The sequence below is a fragment of the Propithecus coquereli genome, unplaced genomic scaffold (assembly GCF_000956105.1).
Source record: "Propithecus coquereli isolate 6110/MARCELLA unplaced genomic scaffold, Pcoq_1.0 Scaffold300, whole genome shotgun sequence".
Lineage (NCBI taxonomy): Eukaryota > Metazoa > Chordata > Mammalia > Primates > Indriidae > Propithecus > Propithecus coquereli.
Window position 1 is genome coordinate 904563 of NW_012148620.1, and position 20598 is coordinate 925160.

A 20598-nucleotide genomic window follows, 5' to 3' on the forward strand; every position below is an offset into this window, starting at 1 on the left:
ATACTTGAGAGAAAGATTCCTCAAGTATTAAGACATTTGCACTTAAAATTTATAGATAGGCTATGGGGACATTCATGAAATGCCATCACTAGCCCTGTACACATATGTGCCAACCCCGACCCCAGCCTGTTCCCTTCATGGCTCCAGCGCCAGCATCTGTGGGAAAGTCAGACCTGTTGGATGCCCTGCCTTTTGACCCCTTTCTCAGACCAAAATACACAACGAAAACTACCAGGACCACACTGAGGTAGACACACATAGGCCCAGACACTTGCTAATTGTCCCAGTACATATGTGATTCTTTTTTTCTACCTCAAAAGTTTTCCTCCTTAAGAAATAAACTGTTCAACCATTAAGTACTTCCCAAGGACTTCCGATACGCCAGCAAAGCACTAAGCACATGACAGCTACAGGAATTGCCAACTCATGGGGGAATTAGGCGAGACACAGGGAGAGAGTGTGGATTCTGGGGCCAGACTGCACGAGTCTGTCCTGGCTCTGCTTTTCACACAGTCATTTAGCTGCTCTCTGCCTCAGTTTCCCCACCTACAAAAGTGGGGTGATGAAGACAATAGTGCCTGGTAGGATTGTTGTGAAGAGCAAATGAATCAATACACCTAAAATTCTGAGAACGAGGCCCAGTATACAGTAGGTAATCAGTAAGGATTCACTATCACTAGGAGATGAGATAACTGTAGTAACCGTGGAAAGTAAAGTTAGGCACCATGTTCATGGTCTTTATCTAACTGAACTCTCACAAGAGTCCCTGCATAGATGGCTTGGCTCTCCGGCGGAGGCTTGGGGACTGCCCACCTCATGCAGATGCACATGCAGCCAGCCCCGGCCGCCCTCAAGGACTGGCTGGCATGGCTGGAGAAGGTTTTGGTGGAGAGGTGACTTATGAGCTGGCCAGTCTATGAGGGGTGGACAGCCAGGAGCTCCCGCGGTGACATGCCCAGCTTCAGAGAGGGGAGAATGGGGGACAACTCAGGCCAAGAGGGTCATAAAGGACGAGGGGGTGCAGGTCTCTCTGCATGTGCTGCATTTAGAGCCATTGTAGGCCGCTGAGCAGCAGAAAGAAGGCATCGAGGAAGATTGCTCTGGCACCATCTTGCAGGGGATGGAAAGGAAGACCTGACCAGGAAGGCCTCCCAGCTCAGGAAGGTGGCTTAAGGACAAAGAAGGGTGCAGAGCCGGTAGGAACATATGACTGTGTCCCATGTGTGCAGTGCAGGGTGCCCGCTGAGCCACTGCTGGCTTCTGCTGGGCACAGCCATTCAGGACTTGGTTCCGGGTGACAACTGCAGCTCCAGCGTCCAGGCAGGGGCTTCTTTGTGAGAGTAAAGGGCTGGATTTCCAGGAGCCAGCCAGACATCGGCCACAGGGGAGGCCGATTAACCCTCTGAGAACCTGGATGGAGAAGGTCGCTGCTGGCCTGGGCCATCCCTGGGCTATCCAGACTCCCCGCACCTCCCTCGGCACCTGGGCAACAAGGGCGCCGATTCCTACCTAATCGCTGTTTGGCCTGCCCTCCGAGGAAAGAGGCAGCTGTATTGCTCCTCCCAGCCACAAATGCATGGGATGAGGGAGAGGATGTGTGCCCATAAAATTTATTTCGAGCAAGGTATCTACCGGGGAGCCTTAATATGATGAGCATTCAAGAGAGAATACATTAGAGCTAATGTATGCAGGCAGCGGCGGCAGGGGAGTTTTAGAGGCTTGTAAGAAGAGACAACATCACGTTAAGGAACAACACTAAAAGCAGACAGACAAGCCATTTCGGCTGCTAGCTTGGAGGGGATGGTTCCCGCTGGGTCCATCCAGGCTGCCCAAACGAGGGCTCCTCACAGAGAGACCTGAGGACCAAACTGGGGTCCTCGGGTTGGGCAAAAATGTAAGGGATATGCTACGGGTGCCTTTTAAGTTGAAAGTTAAAAGGCTTTTCTACTGCATTCCACTGTGGATTTTGAGGTGTGGGGCAGCTTTAAACAAAGATAATTGAAATGGTTTAAAAGATCCACACTATGCCAACAGTAATAGTGAAACTAGGCGTGACGCGCCTGCTTTGGACCATGTCAGGGCTGGCATGTGTACCACCACCTCCATCATCCACACTCAAGGAGGAGGTGTTATCGGCCCCATTTTACAGATGAGGAAACAGCGTTGGAGAGGTCCAGCAGTGTGCCCAAGCTCCCACGGTGGGGAGTGGGGAGCCGGGATTTAAACCAACAGCCTGTGCTGCCGCTTTCCTTACGATGGAGTAACCGCACCTAAGAGCCCACGGGGCCTGAACCATCGCCTTACCTGGCTTGATTCTCATTTTACAGAGGGGAAATGGAGAGAAAGTCTCAAAGCTGCTCTGCATGCAGTGACGAGAGAGTAGATGACTACTGGTCTCTTGAGCTCCCCAGCAACTGAGCAAATGGAAATGTTTGAGGCACAAAGTTACATCCTCTGGGCAGAGCATGCATGTGTCTTATGAGACAGACGCCTAATGCCCAGGGGAGGGCTGGAAGCAGGAAGGATCGCTGGTCCCCTCAACTAGCTGCAAGGTGCCAGCTCGTTGACCGCATCTGTCAAGTTCAGACCCATCCCTACCTGTGAGGGGAGGGAGGCCTGTGAACGCAGACCCCACACCCCAGGCTACACAGCTCCCATGTAACCAGTCAGGTTAGTAAGAAATGTAAACTATCTGGAAAGTTTTCAAAGAGCGACAACATAAGCCTTTTTAAAAAATCTACAATAAATTATCATTATCCTTTTTTACAATTTGGAAAGCCTGAACAGGACCGAGGTTATATAGGTTTCCTACCACAAATAAAGTTGTAACCAGAATTTCCAGCAGCAAGAGAGTTTCCAAATCCCTAGTAACTTCAATTTCTGTCACACAGTATTTGGTATCTCAAAATTCCACTTTAAAGCTGGAATTTAAGCAGATCCTTGAAGTCACCGAAGACAGAATTTGATCTATAAATTCAGTTCCCAATAATAAGAGGAATCATTTCTTTGAAAATGAAAGTTTTTATCTTTTAAGTGCTCTGTGGTGATGCTCTCTGCTGGGGCCCTGCAGAGGGTGAAACCAGGCATGAAAAGACAGGAACGCCCTCTGGGACAGCCAAGGAATCTGTGCAGATGCCGGACCACACGGTGCCCACGAGCAGGGCCTGTCCGCCAGAGCCTCCTGTGTCCTGCACAGTGACAGCGTGACATGGCTCAAGGCACAGACCCAAGCCCACAGGGACAGCATCTGCATGGACATGTCCAGACATCCTCACTATCCATGCAGACGCCCTCACACACACACACACACACACACACACACACACACACACACACTCACTGTATACACAGACACATATATACACACATTCAAACACATGCACACAGATGTACACATAACACAGACACATACGTGGACACAGAGAAACATACAGTCACAAATAAACAAAGATACATCCTGAGACACACACACAAAAGCACACACACATACATACATATCCACATATACTCAAAGACACATGCATGTACTCATGTGTACACAAAGACACACATAGACCACAGATACACACACTCACACACACACACAAACACACACAGCCTCACACACAGGCTGAGGCATTGCCATTCTGGGAAAAGGCCAGTTCTTCTGAAGTCAAGCTCTGTCTGTGGCAAGGAAGCCACCAGCGAACGAGGGCGCCGTCCCCCCTGGAGTCGGGAGAGTGGGGAGTGAGAAATATACAGGCGGGGGGAAGCAGAAACATTTTTTCAAATACTTTTCGGCCTGTTCAAAAATATTGGGAAAATTTGAAAGTTTTCAGTTCTGGTTAGAGTTTAGACCTTCAAATCTTTAGGTCTGCAAAATCGTCTACAATAAATCTCAGATCAGAGTCAGACCTGGGTTCATATCCTAGTTTTACCCTGTATGTGATCTCGGGCAAATTACTTAATACCTTTGGGCCTTGATTTTCTTATCTATTAAATGGGGATGGTAACACCAGTCTCTCAGGGTTGCTGTGCTTGATCACATAACACCATTGTCCACGGCCGGTGGTCAGCGCCCTTCTCCATCGTCTCACGACCAGTCACCAACGACATGAATTCATATATTTAAGGCATATCAAAATTATCCCATGCTTCATTATTTTCCCATAGACCTTTTTTCCCTCCCTCATCCCCTCAAAAACCACTCCAAACTCTCTTCCACCTCCTTAATGCTAAAGCATCCAGAAGAGGTACACCCTTTCCTAATCACCACAGTCTCGGAGTATGAACAGCAGATAATGCAACGTTCCAAGGTTTCAGTCTTTGGAATAAAGAAATCTGACAGATGCTTTTCTCTGCAGAATGAGGGGCTGATTCGCCAAGACCTGGTCCCCTCCCCACCTGTGAATGGTGCAAACAAGGAGGCTGAGGCCACCAACTGCCTAACCTCACTTCACTGTTGCTGTAATGTAGCCGGGTAAGAGTAGATTGGGTTCAAATGAACATTTGAGGCTTCTAGCATTTTTCTTAGACATCTAAATGCCCCAAGTAAAAGTGACTATTTCTTATTTGATAAGAAATGGCTACAAACCCTTCACTAGTAGCCATAATCTACTCCTTCATCAAGGAGGCTTATAAAACCCACGGACATGATGGCCAGCCCTCGGAGCACCTGAAGTACTGAGGTAGGGACCCGTTGGGCTTATTTTTCAGAGTAGCCCATCAGAAAATGGATTCCATTTTTAAATCCCCAAATTCCTTCATTAGTGAAGTTTCAGAGAGCTGGGAAGTGGAAAAGATCAAAAGGTCCAAGGTGGTCTGTGGCAGACCAAACCGCCCACCCCTCTCTGGTGACACGTAATAAGTCCTGTGGATTTTGATCCCCCACTCACGTTTCTTCATTTCCAAGAAACTGCGCTCAAGGAACCAGGGGCTACCGCGAAACCTTTCGCACAGAAGGTTTGTGTTTGTTTGATCGATTTTAATTCTTTGAAAAATGGTGTTTTCTATCTCTTCGGTCACAGAAGATCAACGGGGTGAAGAAAACAAAATTCCCACTAAAGAGACTAAAACTAGAACCAACACACCTGGCAATGACTTCTAAAATATATTTAAGAAAATGCACCTTTCTGGGGAAATGCATCAGAATTTCAGGTATTTCCATTGGAATCATAGTGCTGATGCATTACTTCAATATTTTAAAAACTAAGTTATTTTGTACTGATAGGAATCATGTTCATTTTACTATGCTCTGAGATCAGATTAATATTTTGTGAAATTTGAACTCTGATGTGCCCCCTTGGAGCCCCGTGGGGCGTTGCTTTTTAACTGCCTTTTGGACAAACGGAGTCCTTTTTGCTGTATAATTTGACTCGACAGCCTAATGCTGAGGACAAGGTTTTCCTCACTCCTAAAAAAAGGGAGCTGGGCTCCGTGGGAGTCGCTTCCAGAACTCCCCGTTCACAGACCCCACACTACCCCTGCCTGGCGTGGCCATGCTCTTGGGACAGCCAGCAGCACTCCATCCAGCCCACCTAGGGCAGCTCCGGCTGCCAAATGGGAGCCGGGTCTCTGAGCACCTTAAGATCAACCGCTCTCTGAACTCTGTAAAGTATATTTAAATCTGCTCATTTACTCTTCCAGACGCCCTGTGAAGTGTGAAATGCACATTGTTTACATTTCAAAGGTTATAAGACAATAAGGGGCTTCCCTAAGGGTACACAGTTGGGGACCAAATCGGAGCTAGAGTCCTCTTCTCCTCTGGGGCTGACCAAAGACCATGGCTTCCACCAATGCTCACCAGAGCCACTTCTATCTGGGACTTTCGCCCCAAATCCTGTTGTTGGTGGCTTCCCTCCAGGAGTAAGTCATTTTCTGAGCTGTCTCAAATAACAATTTGGCTGATGTATGTTTCCAAAAACATCTCATTTTATTTGTTTGTTAAGTTTCTTTACTGACTACTCCTAGCTGATAGAGAAGCCAATGGGGCTTTAAGGAAACACATCCACAACTGAAAGTTTGTGCAAATGTTTTTCCTGAAATTTTCCATTCCTTTCCCACACATAAGGAGCAGAAAACAACAGTCAAATGGCAGGCATTGCTGGTCCGCTGCCTCAGGTTTCCTGAGTAAGAAAGAAGATGGCTTTGAAAAGGCAGGCTTGGCAAATATTCTCGAAGGGGGGCGCATTGATTGAGTCTGGGAATGACCTAATGATGCTCAAGCGCATCAACGAGGCAAAACCACAGGACATACCAGGTTATGGCACTCCTGCCTAAACTCATACCTGGGCTCTGAAATATCCAAGTCTGAGAATCGTAACAGATGTGTAGTTAAATTAAAACTACATTAATTAAAAGTTCCATTACTGGGTATTTCAAAAATCACACTTTCCAATTCAAAGTTGCCACTATTGCCACTGACAATAAAATCCTCTTTTCTGGTGACAATTCCCTTTTTAAGTCACCTGATAATTGTGACCAAAGGAACGGAGGAAGATTCATCTATGTAATCCACACATAGGGAAAGCCTGAGACCCAGGATCCAGTTTTGCATGACAAATCATGACTAGATGTGTCGGGTGTCCTTCCCTCCCCCCACTCATTATTTTTCATTAAAGACAGTTCATTTTTATTGAACAATTTATAGTTTCCTTTTTCATATTTTCGCTTATTCTAAACCAGGGTACCTTGAAGAGACCATAACATAATTTTCCAAAATATTTTATAAAATTCCTCTTAAGGTATTTTCATAACCTAGTAATAATAATCTCATTAACAACACAGCTGAAGCACAACATTCCACTATTAATTCTTTAAAACTTAAGGAAAAAAGGCACATTGAACATCATGGTATTTTGTGATAATGACAGCAGCATTAAACATAGAGAGTTGGGCCAGCCACAAAAATACTGGAAAAATCCTAATTTGAAAATTGGCATCACATGTAAGGTAAATCATATCCTCTATCATCACAGCCAGTTGCGTGCTTTAAAAATACATCAGTGTATGCATGTCTTGTTATCTAATTTCTAGTTTTCTTTCTAGCTTTTCTTGACAAATGACTAGCAACTAGAAAAATTCAGAACATCTTTCTCATATCAGAAAAGATCACACCCAAAATTGTCCTTTCTTTCCATTTCCTTTCCGGATTCCTTCTCACAACAAGTACTGTTTGTTTCATCTGGTGATTTGGAGTCCCTTTGTAAATCTTTGTTCTGCTTCTACTTAGCTCAAAAATAGTAACACCTCTTCAATCAAGAAGCAAATTCAAAAGTATTCTGGAGACAATTTCAATGTTATCATTTTAAGGCTGTAATTTGGATAATATTTTAACAGAAGGAGTCCAGTAGCAAATGAAATATACAATGTAAGTACCTATTTGCAGGGACAGGATTATCTTCTAGATGAGATACTATCACATAATTAGTATTCTTCAGTAGAATATCAAATATTCTCGGTAATTGCAAATAAAACAGAAAATTACATTAAACATATCCATGACAGTGTATGGAAATGTTGTAGACATGTCTCCATTTCCACTCCATTTTCACATTTCATCATTGCTAAATCTCTACAACGTATTTTTCTGGTGTCTCATTCTATAACAATATTCCGTATGTTTGGCAGCCTCTCCCTCATAAGAAGAAACTTTCAATTAATTTGGCTGCAAGTTTTACCTCTATGAAGCTATTCCCAGAACCAATCCCTTAACCCCTTAACATTATAATTAAAGCAAATTATACTTTAAAGGCATCTGGGGGTGAGGTACAGCAGTAAAACATCTGTGGCTAGACCCAGACTGACAGAGGGAAGGGGGCAGGGAGATCTGAGAAAGGAAATCCACCAAAATGTAATCACAGCAGGAGTTAGGACTCACCTCCCAAGACGATGATTTTCCAATCAGCCACTAATACAGTTAACCCAAAGTACATTTTCCAAGGGAGAATCAATTTCAATTTCAGCAATTAAACCCAACCTGTCCACCTACCCCCAACAGCAGTGCTTCAAAACGGTTGATTTGTGCTCCATTTTGATCTGGGCTCCTATAAAAATTGAGGACTAAAAAAGGCAAAACCTCACAGCGGCATCTATTTTTATTTGATTTCTTCCTACCACAAACAACAATAACCTTCCAGCTCCAGGATGGCTTCTGTCCTAAACCCAGCACCTGTTCTTCCCTCCCAGGTCTCCGAGAAAGAGAGATGTGTCTCACCACCCTGCAGCCTGCTGGACACCTGCCCCCCCCAGTAAAACCCCTGTGCTGTGAATTCCTGCACAAATCCATGTTCCTCCCTGCAAAGATTGCACAAAGGAAGGAAGGAAAAGACAGAAGAAGGGGAGGTGGGAGAAGGAGGCAGGGAGAAAAAGAGAGAAGACATTTTACAACGGAATTTTACTAAAAGCAGTAGACCTTATTTGCTCACATCTGTGTTATGGGCATTGTTAACCCTCATTCCAGCAAGGGAGAAAAGTCAGAAAATCGTTATGAAAGTAAATGCCCCCCACTCCCCAACATGACCCAGCCATCTCCAAACCCAGCAGTCTATACGGTAATGTATCTGGTGCTGCCACAGCAAACTGCTGCTTCAGTCTGTCTTCATCCTTGAGTTTCCCAAAGTGGGTATTATTACTCCTTTTGTCCTCTCATCAGCTAAACCGGTTCCAAGTCTCTATGTGTTCCAACACTTCTCAGCTCTATTCCTGATAAATTTCCCTAATTGAAAGAAATGGCATGAGGTCCCTTCATCCAACTCCACTGACCCTCCCCCATCCACATCTCTTCGACTGGAGGAGGACACAAGTTGCCCAGCCAGAGAAATCCACCAAATATCCACCATTCCTGCCCAAAACAAGAGGCTCAAAGGAGATTTCTTAACAAGGTAATAGAAAGAGCGGTTAATCCCTGTTTAACTAATTTTCTGTCTCCGTGACTGCAAGCGCTATCCTACTTCCCCTGGCTGGTCTGGCTCCTCCCAGCACTGGGGTCTCTCTGGGTCTGTCTGCTAAGGCGGGTGCTAAGTAATCACTAACTGTAACACTAGAGTGAAAGGTCACTAAAATCCGAGGCAAATGGGAAATTAGGACAATGCAAATATTTAGGACTTAAGGCTGTCTACACCTGGCCAGCGGGGTCATCAGGTCACTGCTCAAAATACAAGACGGTCCTGTGGCCCGTGATTTGTCTACTCAATGGAAAGAAATTGCTTTGCCGGCTTCCCGCCTCCCCCACACCTCCACCCAACCTCTGGAAGGACCCGATTTTTTAAAATCGACCTTGGTATTTGCAGTCATGTAGGCGGTCTCGAAGGCGGTTCGAGGGCTCGCGTTGCCCTAATCCCCACAGCATTTAGTCCACATTCTTGCCTGAGCCCCTCTTTGTGTCTGGTGTGTGGAGAGGCAGGTGCAGGTACCCCTAGCTGCGGTCGTCCTTCCTTGAACTTCCTGCCGCCCCTGGCTTTATCCTGCCACGGCTTTTCTAGTAATTCCTTTCCTTCTTCATTAGTTTCACCCCTCAGATCCCTTAAAAAAAGACATATTCGTCCCGCCTTCTAAAAAATAAAAAAATTTAAAAGGTCCCATGTTGGATAAAGTCAACCTCCTGAGAGAGACGGACGGGGTGAAGCCCGCACTCGGTCCCTGGCCAGCTGTGGCCTCGGGGACGGTGTGTGCAACCCACGGCCCGCGCCATCTCCCCTTCCCGGGTGGCGCACCGTGTCCCCAACTCCCCCTCCCACCCCGGGTCGAATTTAATTTACATCGTCGGTTGCCCAGGTAGAGCCCTCGTCTCTCTTGAGCCTGCCACGTTCGCAGCGCTCGTCAAGGTCCCTGAGCCAGAGCTCAGAGCGGGGAGCGGAGGCTCGAACGCGGGCAGAATGCGCGGGCCACGCAGAGCCCGGCTGCCTCACCGGTCCCAAAATGGGAGCATTACTTTCTAAGGGTTAAAAAGTCACGGAAGGCTCGAGCCACCCGGCACTGGGGTTTAATTCTGTCTTTCCAAAGGCTTGGCGCGAAACGGGCATGGGGAGGGAGAGAGGTTTCAGCGCAAACTACTTTCACTGGGCGCGCCGTCAGCGCTCGCGCCCGCTGCGCCCGTCCTTGCGGAGAAAGTCTCCATACTGCTCTAAAGGGCAGGCAACGCGTCCCAGACTTGGCCAGTCCCAGCTCAGTCGGACTTCAGGGCTGCACGGGAGAGTAAGCTTCAAAAAGGAATGGGAGCAAACCGCTGCACGCACGGAGGGAAAGGACCGCGGCGCAGGAATGCCGGATGCAGCGGTGGACACAGAGGCTGTCCCTTCCTTGCCCCATTCCCGGCCGCGACCTCTACCCGCGGCTGTGGGATGCGGTGAGCGCAACGCCGGCTGTCCCCGAAAGGCGGCCCTGGCCGCATCTGCCTCCACCCGCGAGCCCCCGAAACCTCGAGGCATGCCCAGGATCCCGGGGCGAGTGCCCAGGACCGTGCACCGCCCGCAGGTGCGCAGCAAACGCTCTTCGAAGGAATTCGTCTTCTGTTCCTCCGGCCACCCAGGCCGGCGCCTGCCCGCGGGGCGGAGGAGCCCTGCTCTGGTCGCAACGAGGTCATGCAGGTCGCGCTCCCAGACCCTAGGACGCCACTCCCGCCCAGCCCTGCACAGCCCCGCCTCGCTCAGGTTTTCCGCAAGCCAGGACCTGGGCCAAGCGAGGAAACAACTCGAGTTAGGTTGTTCTTCCGCTTCTCAGTCCCTACTTCCCGACTCCCCGGGACACTGGGGACCGCTCGGTGCAGACCTTTGCCCCTCACCCACTCCACTTGCTTGCTCGGTGACCCGGTTTAATCGTTGATTCTGCACGCTGAGTGCACTAGGACCGCGGCTTGCCAAGCTTCCCTCCGCCCTCTGTGATCCCGGCTACGGAAAGGAAAAGACCGGAGCCCTCTCGCCCCTCGGGCGTCCTTGACCACCCGCTGTCCCAAGCGAGGTGCTGCGTAGTCACCCCCGTTTCTCCAAACACCCTGCTGGATGGCGTGGAGCCCTGGCTGGAAGCTGGGGTGGGGTCCTAGTGGTTAGGGAATCCGAACCCTCAACCTACCAGGCCGGAATCGACCCGCGGGGATAGCCGGCCTGACCTTTAAAAATTGTCTCGCACTTGGCAATATTCTGTGACACAGGGAGGGAGGTCTGTGGTGCCCAGGGCTGTCTGTTGTCTTAATATCTGTATCGGAATCTTACAATCTCATATAGAGAGAGAGAGAGAGAGAGAGAGAGAGAGACAGAGACAGAGATGGTTTTTTTCCTTGCGCAGCGAGACAAGGCAGGAATGGAAAGAGGAGCGAGCAGCTCCAGAGTCGGAGGACTCCTGCCTTGGGAAACGAGTCCATTTCACCTTCCGAAACGGCCCGCGAGAAGGAGACAACGTCAGGGGCTAGGATTCGCGACGCGACCTGCGCGGGAAGACTTACCCATGCACCCCAGAGGCGCCCCAGGAGGGGAAGAAAGTGGTAGTGGGGTGTCCGAAAGAAGTCCTTCAACTCAGACCCTACCAAATACAAAATAAAATATCCTTTTCCCACAGCTTCGCGGTTTGCAAGAGGTTGCAGACGCAATTTTAGGAGACAGGGAAGGGACACGGAGACGGCCCGACCTGCTTTCCATTTACCACTCCCGAGCCCGAACAGGCAGGTCTGTTCTTCCTTCCCAGGGGGTTGCCCCCTCTGCCGCCAGCAATCCGGGGGCCACAGGCGTCGGCTGTCCTTTCCTTCGGTGCCTGGGAAGACTACGTGGGAGATGGGTCAAAACCGAGGGCAAAGGGCGGATAAAATGCCCCACCTTCCTATGTTCCCTGCCCTTTTCCGAGGCGACTTAGCGGGCGAGATGGGCCAGCAGGATCCAGATGCGTGGCGAGGACGCCGAGGTCCTGGAAGAAGAGTTTCGTTCGCGGCTCGGGAGGCGCTCACGGCACCCAACACTGCCCCGGGGCCGGCGCTGGAAGGACTTGGACCTTGGCCTCCCTACAGCCCAGAATGAGGCGGCGGGGGCGACCCTGAGAGAATCAGGCTGGGGGCGTGGGGGAGAGAGAGAGGAGAGAAAGACCCACACCCCAAATCGCGGTGGACCAGTACCCCGGAACCCACCAGCTCAGGATGAGGTCTCTTTCTGAACCCATTGTCCACCGAGCCCTTTCCAAAGAGCCCTCGGCCCGCGCTGGAAGTGACCACCCGCGGGTGCTGCCTCCTGCCGACACAGACTCCTGCCACCCACAGCGAGGAGCCATTGACCGGAGGCGGCAGCGGGGCTGCACCTGCCAAGGAAGGGGACTCTACTTCCCTACTCCAGATGGCTCTTGTTATCACCACCAGCCAGCCATCTCCCGCCCGATTCCTTCATCTCCTTGCTTCAGGCCGAAGCCCCTCCAGCCGATGGCCACGAGGAGCTTATCCTGAGAAGTCCAATTGGAGCGTCCGGGGGGCTGTCGGAGCGACAAGGCCCGCGCTGGGGCCGCGCGAGGTGAACAACGGGGAGGGTGACAGCGCTAACTACCAGTCCGCCCTGGAGTCTGCAGTGGCAGGAGGCAGTGGGTAGAGTGGAGAGGGAGACCGCAGAGTTGTGAGCAGAGACCGGGAAGATAGAGAATTTATGACATTATTTGGCAACGTTTTGTTGAAGGAAATGCACCTCACACATCCCCAAATACGCAAAAGAATATTCTGACTGCTGCCAAAACAAACTGGATTTAGACTCCTTATAAAATGTCCCTAGACGTGAGGGCACCAGAGGCACCATGAGGATCCCTAGACCTGCTGCCCCAAGTGCTCCATATGTGGTGGCTCTGGGTGATGCAAGAACATGTCTGCGTTGGGAGTGGGGGGCAAACCTAACCTCCCAGCTGGCAGATTGGAGGGACCTCTGTAAGCCAGCCTTTCTCTCCTCTCTCCTCCCCAAGATTTAAACGGCTAAGGCCTTGGGATTACCCTTCTTCCTCCTAGAGGCTCCCCACCCCCTCTAGTTCTTAAGCCACTAAGCCCCATGTTTCAGGAAAAAGAATGTACATGTGGGTGAGGGAACCATGCCCCACCTACCCCCTGGTTCCAGCACCAAGAGCTTAATAGCCAGCAGCCAGATCTGCTGCAAGGGAGGATACAATCCCACAGTTACAAAAGAAAAAAAGTTGGGTCCCGAAGTCTTCAGGGATTGAGCCCCTCAAATTTGGCCCATGCCTTCTCCAACTGAGGCCACAGAACCCCAGCAAGACAAAAGAGAGGACCGACCATCCCCTCTTGGTTGGCATTGTCTTGCTGGGGTGAGAGTTCTTTTCTATACCTACTCAAGTTTTCCACAGTTTGAACCCAGACTCAGGGCCCTGCGAACCATAGCTCTGAAGGCGAGTTCTGGGTATTTTAGGAAAGCGAGTTCCTGAGGTAGAACATCGAAGTTGACTCTGAGCAAGAAAAGCAAAAAGTGAGACAATGTCAGACTGGAGCATCACAAGAAAGGCTGTGAGAGCGGAGCCCAGCATCCTCCATTGTGGTCCCAACTAACAGGTCACCTGCGGGCCACAGCCGTTAAAGCACAGACATACTGGGTACCAAGGACAGGTACCCAGTACACATACACCCTTCCCCCACTCTCGCACTCCTTTCAGTCGCGCAGAGCTACAAGCAGCTTAAGGACTTGCAGCATCTTTGCCAGGGTTTGTGTTTCTGTTTGTACAGGGGCTGACACCCAACTCTGTCCCAGCGGGGCCGGGGTAGCAGTGAACCTCCAATGCCTTCCACAGAAACATCTTAGCAGTAAACGCCCCCAAAGCACAGCACACAGGTGTGGGACTGTTTGCCTACAGTTGACATAAAGACACAAAGAATCTGTAGAATATAGTCGAGAGACAATGTAAATTGTCTTGGATGAAACTATCCTATTCTAGTCCCTTCTCAAAAACTTCCTAGGGGAGCCGGGGCACGCACTCGCCAGCCTGCCCTTACAAGTATCGCCAGGACAGAACTAGTGCCGCGGAGAGACCAGGCACTGGAGGGCGCGCTCGTGCGCCCTCGTTCGCAGGCAGTCACCATCCTTGGGTGAGCCGCACTTTACTTGAAAGGAATACCGAAGATGTAGCTAAGTAAGTCGCAGGCGGAAGTACAGTCCCTTGGCACAAGTGGACCGAGGGAAGCCTTGGTTTCTCCACCTTGCCCAGGGGCACCCTGCTGAGCGCGCGAGCCGGCGGGGCAGGACACTCACGGCGCCCACCGCGGACGCGCGCGCGCGCGACGCTCGGGCACCTGTTCTGGCCTCCGCACAGATCCTCTCTCGCGGACTCTCTATTCGGGGGTGAGGGACAGAGACAGATTCCCTCCGGGAAAATCTGCGCGCGCGCACGCTTACACACACACACACACACACACACACACACACACACACACACTGAGAGCTGGGGATAAACACGCCCCGAGCTCACGCCGCCTGGCTAATTTCGGGCGCGAGAAGAAAGCGAGCGGGCTAGCAAAGCGCTCACACACCCCAGTCTTTCCCCCACATCTCAGTCTTTCCCCCACACCCCAGTCTTTCCCCCACACCCCAGTCTTTCCCCCTCCAAATCCAAGCCACCCTGAGCGCCTGCCCTCGCGAGCGCAAGAGCTGAACCGCGAGTTTACAACTTCGTCCCGGCGCTTCTCCCTCCCCTGCATTCCTTGACTAGTTGGACTGTGGCGAGCAGATTCCCTCATAGGAGCAGCCAGTCTCCCGCGACAAACGTGGCGAGTGCAGCGGGCAGTAGCGGCTGGGGACGCACTGGGCGCGCACGTCAGGCGCACAGGCAGCGGGGACGAAGAGTGTGGCCCCGGCTTCCCCGCTGCCAACCCCGGGGGCGGGAGACGCGCTTTCCAACTTCCCGCCACCTGGGATGAAGTTGCACTAACGGTCCTGCTAGCTTTGACCGTCGCCCCGCGAGCAGATTATTTGGGGGAGCCACCCACCCTCAGGCCTGGCCTGCAGCTCGTAACCCAGGTGTTCCCAAACAGCACTCTCCCCAGCGTTCCCAGAAAAGCCCTGGGTTGGAGATGCGGGGTTCTGTACTCTCGGCTTGCCTCAAGCAAGAGCCGGGAGGCTTTCGCGTTCCGCCCGGAACGGCCACAAGCCAGGCCCTTCAAACGCACTCTGGCCAATGCCTCTGCCCTATGACCGCCTCTGCGCCCCGGCCGCCGGCCCCTCCCGGTCAGGGCCACGAACGGCGTCCGGCCCGCCCCGCAGCGGCTGAGGCTGCAAGCTGTCTTGTTATCAAATTAAATCAGCGAGAAAGGGGGTGTCTTACGTTGCATCGGCACACCGAGCATCTCCGGGAGCCCCTTGACAGCCCCCTCCGCGGGGACAGTCGCGCTCTGCATCATCTCGGAGCGAGCGACGGGGAGTCGCAGTCTGTGGAGATCTCTCGCTCTCTCGCTCTAGCTCGATTCAGAAAATTGAAAATGATAATAAAAAACCCAACCAGGCCGCTGAAGTCACAGTGGAAGCCGGGCTCTCGGTCTCTCCCGGAGGACTCCACAGGCTGGCCGGCCCCCTCCCCCCGCCACTCCTCAGTCTGTTTCAAATCCCTTTGATCTCGCTCTCCGGGGTTGGTGCACATCCCAGGTTGAGGAGACGCTGTTGCTGCAGCTCTGGCTTTTTTCCCCTCCTCCCTCCGCCTCCCGCTCTCCTCCCCCTCCCCCTCCACCCTTCGCGTGCCGGCCGCCCGAGAGGCCGCGGTCACCCAGGCATTTTGATTCATTCACACTGCAGGAGCGGCCGTGACGTCGCTTTCCGCAGGGAGGCCCGCCCTTCAGCAAATCCCCCTAGCCGGCAACCCGCTGCCGACCCTGGCCAAAGTGGGGGTCCTGGCGCCCCAAGAGACGCCGGCAGCGCAGGAGGGCGGGGCTGCATGGAGTGGGGCGGGGCCTCGCAGGCCCGCACCCCCGCCCCCGCCCCGCCGTGCGGGCTCGCGCCCCGGGTATAAATACTGCGGCTGGCTGCGCCGCGGCAGCAGGTGGCCCGGGACCTCGGCTCCCAGGGCTGGCGAGTTTCCGCGGGTCTTCCGGGGGCTCCGGGCCGGCGGCTCGCGTCCTCTCCATCCCTCCGTTCGGACCAAGGGGCGGGGCGGGGCAGACCGTCCGGAGACCAGGGCCGCGTGGCCCTGTCTCTTCCTTGCGCGCTCTCGTCCCCGGCTTCTCTCCGCCGGACTGAGCGCGCTCCGTAACCGGATGATTCCATCCATCCTCCTCCTACTCTTCTCCTCTGGCCAATTCCTTTCCCGCCGGCACTTTCCAACCCCTGCTCTCTCTCCCCCGCGTCTGGCTGAGGCTGGGCCAGGGACAGCGGTACTCCGCCCGGAACGCGCAAGTCACGCAGCGGGCGGCGGCCGGCCGGGCCGGGACAGGGGGCCAGGGGCAGTGCGCGGCGGCGGCGGGGCGCAGGCCCCCGGTGCACACCCCCGCACGCCGCGGCCTGCAGCCCCGAGACCGCACTTCCCTCCCTTTCGGACGGGTAGGGGCCCCAGGGCTCCAGGCGGCTGGGCCTCCCTGGCTGCCCTGCTTGCGTCCGCCCAGCGGGCGCGTTCTCGGTCCCCAGAGACCGCTTTGCCCTGCCGCGGGAGCTTTGAACGATTCCGGACCTCGCGTGTGCAGGGCGGCCGCATGCACGCGGACACCCGGAGCTAACCAGCGAAGGGGTCTGTGTTGCGTACTGTATTTAGAGGATGCATATACGTAAGCGCTTAAAACAAATTCTCCTTAACGCGAGTTTCTGGCGGAAATAAAGCAGAAGGCCCGACGCTGGGACGAGTCTACGCAGAGGTCTTCTGACGCTTGGTCAGATACTCGACGCCTCCCGGCTGCAGGCGCGGGAAGCCCGCCCCGCCAGCCCCAGGACCCAGCCGCTCTCGGAGTCCCAGCCCCCGCGGCACCCCATCCGGAATTTCGTTCCAGAGATGAAGACGGATGCGTCCTCCCAGCCTACTGGGGTCCAGCCTGGGCGGGAAGGGGGACAGTGTGCCTTCCTTACCCAGCCTTCCAGAACATTCGCTGCTCTTTCCCCTGGCGCTGTCCTCTAACAGGGGACACCTGCCCACCTTTCAGGGTTGGTGAGGGAGGAGCATGGGGACGGAGGAGAATGGCGTGGCGGTCTGCGCTGCTTAGAGTTTGTCCCCATGAGGTCACGACGACTTCTATATGTCCTGGCACTGGGTTGGCATCATCTCTTCCCCTGTTACTCCAGTGAGCGAGATGAAGAGTATGCGCAAGGAAAAAAGCAAAGAACCTGGTGACATTTTCAGTGTTTACCAAAGTGTTTTCCAAAGAAATATAACTAGTAAACAAACACAGGGAAATGCCAGCCTCATTAGCAACCAAAGACTCGGAAAAACAAAACAACATAGTACATCCCGCTTTTTGCTTGTTAAATGAGCGACGGGGTGGAGGAGGGAGTGGGGGTCGGGGTGGGGGTGGGGGCTGTAGCGTTCAGAGCCCGCGAAGGTGTTGGAAACTGGTATGCTCACAGATCCTGCCGGTGTGCTTATAAACTCAATATACGTTTGGAAAGCAATTTGGCAACACGTATCAAACCCATAAATTTTTCATATCCCTTAGCTCATGTAATTCCACTTTTGAGTGTCTATTCCACGGAACGAAAATAATCTAGAATTTTAAAAAATGTTTCATGCATGAACATGTTTATTATAGCATTATGTTTTAGAGAAAAATAACCTAAATATTAAACAAAAGAGAAATGGGGTAGTGAAGTATATTAAATTTGTTTGGTAATATGTTATACAATTATTGAAATTAATTATGAAGTCTAGCAACATGGGAATGCTTGTGAAATACTACATTTTTAAAAAGCAGAATGCAATACTGTATGGTAAATACGTAAAAGACCTTCATCAAATATAATAAAAGCGGTGACAATACCCATTGTTTGTCAGGGTGTGGGGAAATTAGCCAACAATTTCCTGTTGGGGATGCAAAGAGGGGAAATGTCTTTTGAGGGCATTTTGGCTGAAAGTATGATGGATTTGACCCAATCCAAATAGAAATGTATCCAAAGAAAATAATCAAGGATGTTTATAATGTTTTAAAAAGAGAACCTAAATATCCAACAATAGGGGATTATTAAATAAATTACAGTAAATTATTAAATAAATTAGGTAAGTGCATTGAAAGCAGAAATAATACAACAGAATAATATTTAATAAGGTATGAAATGTGAAAAAATATGAAGCAATATGAATTTCAGGATTTTTTTTAAAAAGCATAAATAGAAAAAAATATGCTAAAATATAAAAGTGGTTATCTGCACAATGGATATTTTTATTTTATTCTTTTTGCTTTTTCCAGTTTTCTCAATGAGCACATTATTTTATAAAGCAGAAAAAACGAATAAAGTGTTTTTTAAAACAGTAAGAAAAAGGGAAGGAAAGTTAACAAAATACTATTCAAAAGTATATTAGCAAAAATGTATTAGGAAAATGTGCTATGTGACATTTTTTTTTCTTTTTTCTCTTTTCCAGATTTTCTGCAAAGTGCTTATTTAAAAAGCCGTATTAGTAAAAGATATATTTATATGCAGTGAAATGTTGAGCTTATGTGGTAATTACTTCTATAATTTAAAATTATGTTTTTAAAATGCTCTCTGCAGCTCCTGCTCCCCTGGTATGAACTAGCTGGGGTCCTGCCCTCTTCCGGTGGCATGTCGCTAGTCTGTCACTGGGTGAGGAACAGCATTACTGTGTGCCTGGGGCTGATTCAGGGAATGCCACTTTCACCTCTGTCCCTTGGCAGAAGAGCCCTGGCAAGTCTGCCTGGCTCTCAGTTCTTGAACCTGTGGGTAGCAGCTCCCCGACACCCCTTGACCCCCAGGAGTACACGCAATGCAGCTCAGCCAATGAATGCCCCTTCCGCATTCTGAGACTTTCCTAAAAGCATTTGCCTGTGGTATGAGCTGAGTCCCATTCCCAAGGTCTTCTGATGACCTCTACACCTGCCAAGGCATTTCACTTCCCTCCTAGGGGGGCCCTCCTAGGCCTCCTAGGGCCTCAGCTTTCCCATCTGCAAATGAGGAAACCAGTAAAAAGCTTTCCTTAAATAGATTTTTCTAGTGCATTCTGATGTTGATAGTAATAATGATAATAACATAATAGCATGTGGTGGTATTAATAACAATCAATATTTATTGAAAGTTTACAACTGTACCAGACACCGTGGTAGGTGCTTCTACCTGCATAATTCCATCTATTCCTCACAATGACCCAATATGCGATATTATTATACCTACTTGGTGGATGGAAAAACTGAGGCTAATGGAGGCTAAGTTAGTCACTACCCCTAGAGATTGGGAGAATGGCTGCATCGCACAGAGGTCAGATAATCTCTACTGTGGAATGGCCCAGAAAGACCCTTGGGGTGGGACTCAGTTTGGATTTAAATTTGTGAGCTAACTCTGCAGGGCTTTTCTCACTGAAGTCCTCCCAGGGCTGGCAGGTGACCTCCCAGGAACAATGGTCCTCTGAGGCAGCAGACCTCAGACCTGTGCCTTTGGGGTTGGACCTGGTTGGAGGGTGGGCACCAGAGGATGGGCCAGTGGTGATGTGGCTTTCCTCAGATCTAAGTTGTGCAAGGAAGTTGCTCAATAGCCAGAACAAAGTATCTAGTACTTTCTAGACATTTATACATTACATTTCTGGGAACCGAACCCAACATGCCAGTGGATCCAATTCTGAGGGAAGAAACTCAATTTAGGAAGATGATTATAGCTTACATTTGTCTAGCACTTTCCATTTTACAAAGTTCCTCCACACATTTTATCTCATTTGATCTTCATAATTATGCCTGGGCTTGAGTATGATTATCAGGAAACAGAGAGTTTAAGTGGTTTGCCTAAGGTCACACAGCTAATAAGTTGCAGAGCCAACTGTAAATTAAATCCAGCCTTTTGACTCCCAATCCGACGCTCTTTCCACTCTGCACAGTAGACTTGTGTGTCTTCTAACCCTTGCATTTTAAGAGCTCCACAGGGTAGGCAAATACACTCTCAGATGCTGGGAATCCCGAATCCCAGCCTCTTTCTTCACTGAGGAACAAATCTCACTGCCCCTGCTCCCCGTAACCCCATCTCCAATCATCTCCTCCTTGTCCTCATCCCTTTCAAACCCCCTTTCATCATTTACATTTTGAAACTGTTTCCTTAATTATTCTCCTGCTGTTGCAAACCTGCTCTCCCCCAGCTCCGTGGCATCCTTTGATTTATCTCTGTCTGGATAACAGCTCCCCGATTCTCCTTGGGGAATTCAATTTTCATTCATTTTTCTGCTGGGCTAGATTGATATAGACCCTCTGCCCCAGTCCATATTACTCATCCCAGCAGAGAGAACCAGAGAGACCAACCCTCAGCCCAGCCCCTGGGGAGCCACTGTCTTGTTCAGGGAGCCACAAGGAGTTCTCCAATAAAAGGACAGGGGCCTTTGCTCTCCTCCATCTGTCCACCCAGTCCTTCCAGTCATTTGTCACAGGTCCCTTTCATGGGCCCACCACTTAGTCATTTGTCTCCTTCTCTTCCCAGAACCTTGCAGGGATCTCTCCCCGCCGGGATGCTGATCAGAAGGAGGTCGCTGCTCATCTTAAACCTG

At 50.8% G+C, this 20598-nt stretch overlaps 1 protein-coding gene across 1 annotated transcript in view; it reads right to left on the minus strand.

Moving 5' to 3' along the window:
- LHX4 (LIM homeobox 4) overlaps window positions 1–15578 on the minus strand; it is a 41005-nt gene extending 25427 nt beyond the window's left edge. Inside the window, exon 1 of the mRNA XM_012649677.1 lies at window positions 15259–15578. Coding sequence (XP_012505131.1) covers window positions 15259–15334 — 76 coding nt within the window. The 5' untranslated portion in view covers window positions 15335–15578. The remainder of the gene's footprint in view (window positions 1–15258) is intronic.
- Window positions 15579–20598: the final 5020 nt, after the last annotated feature.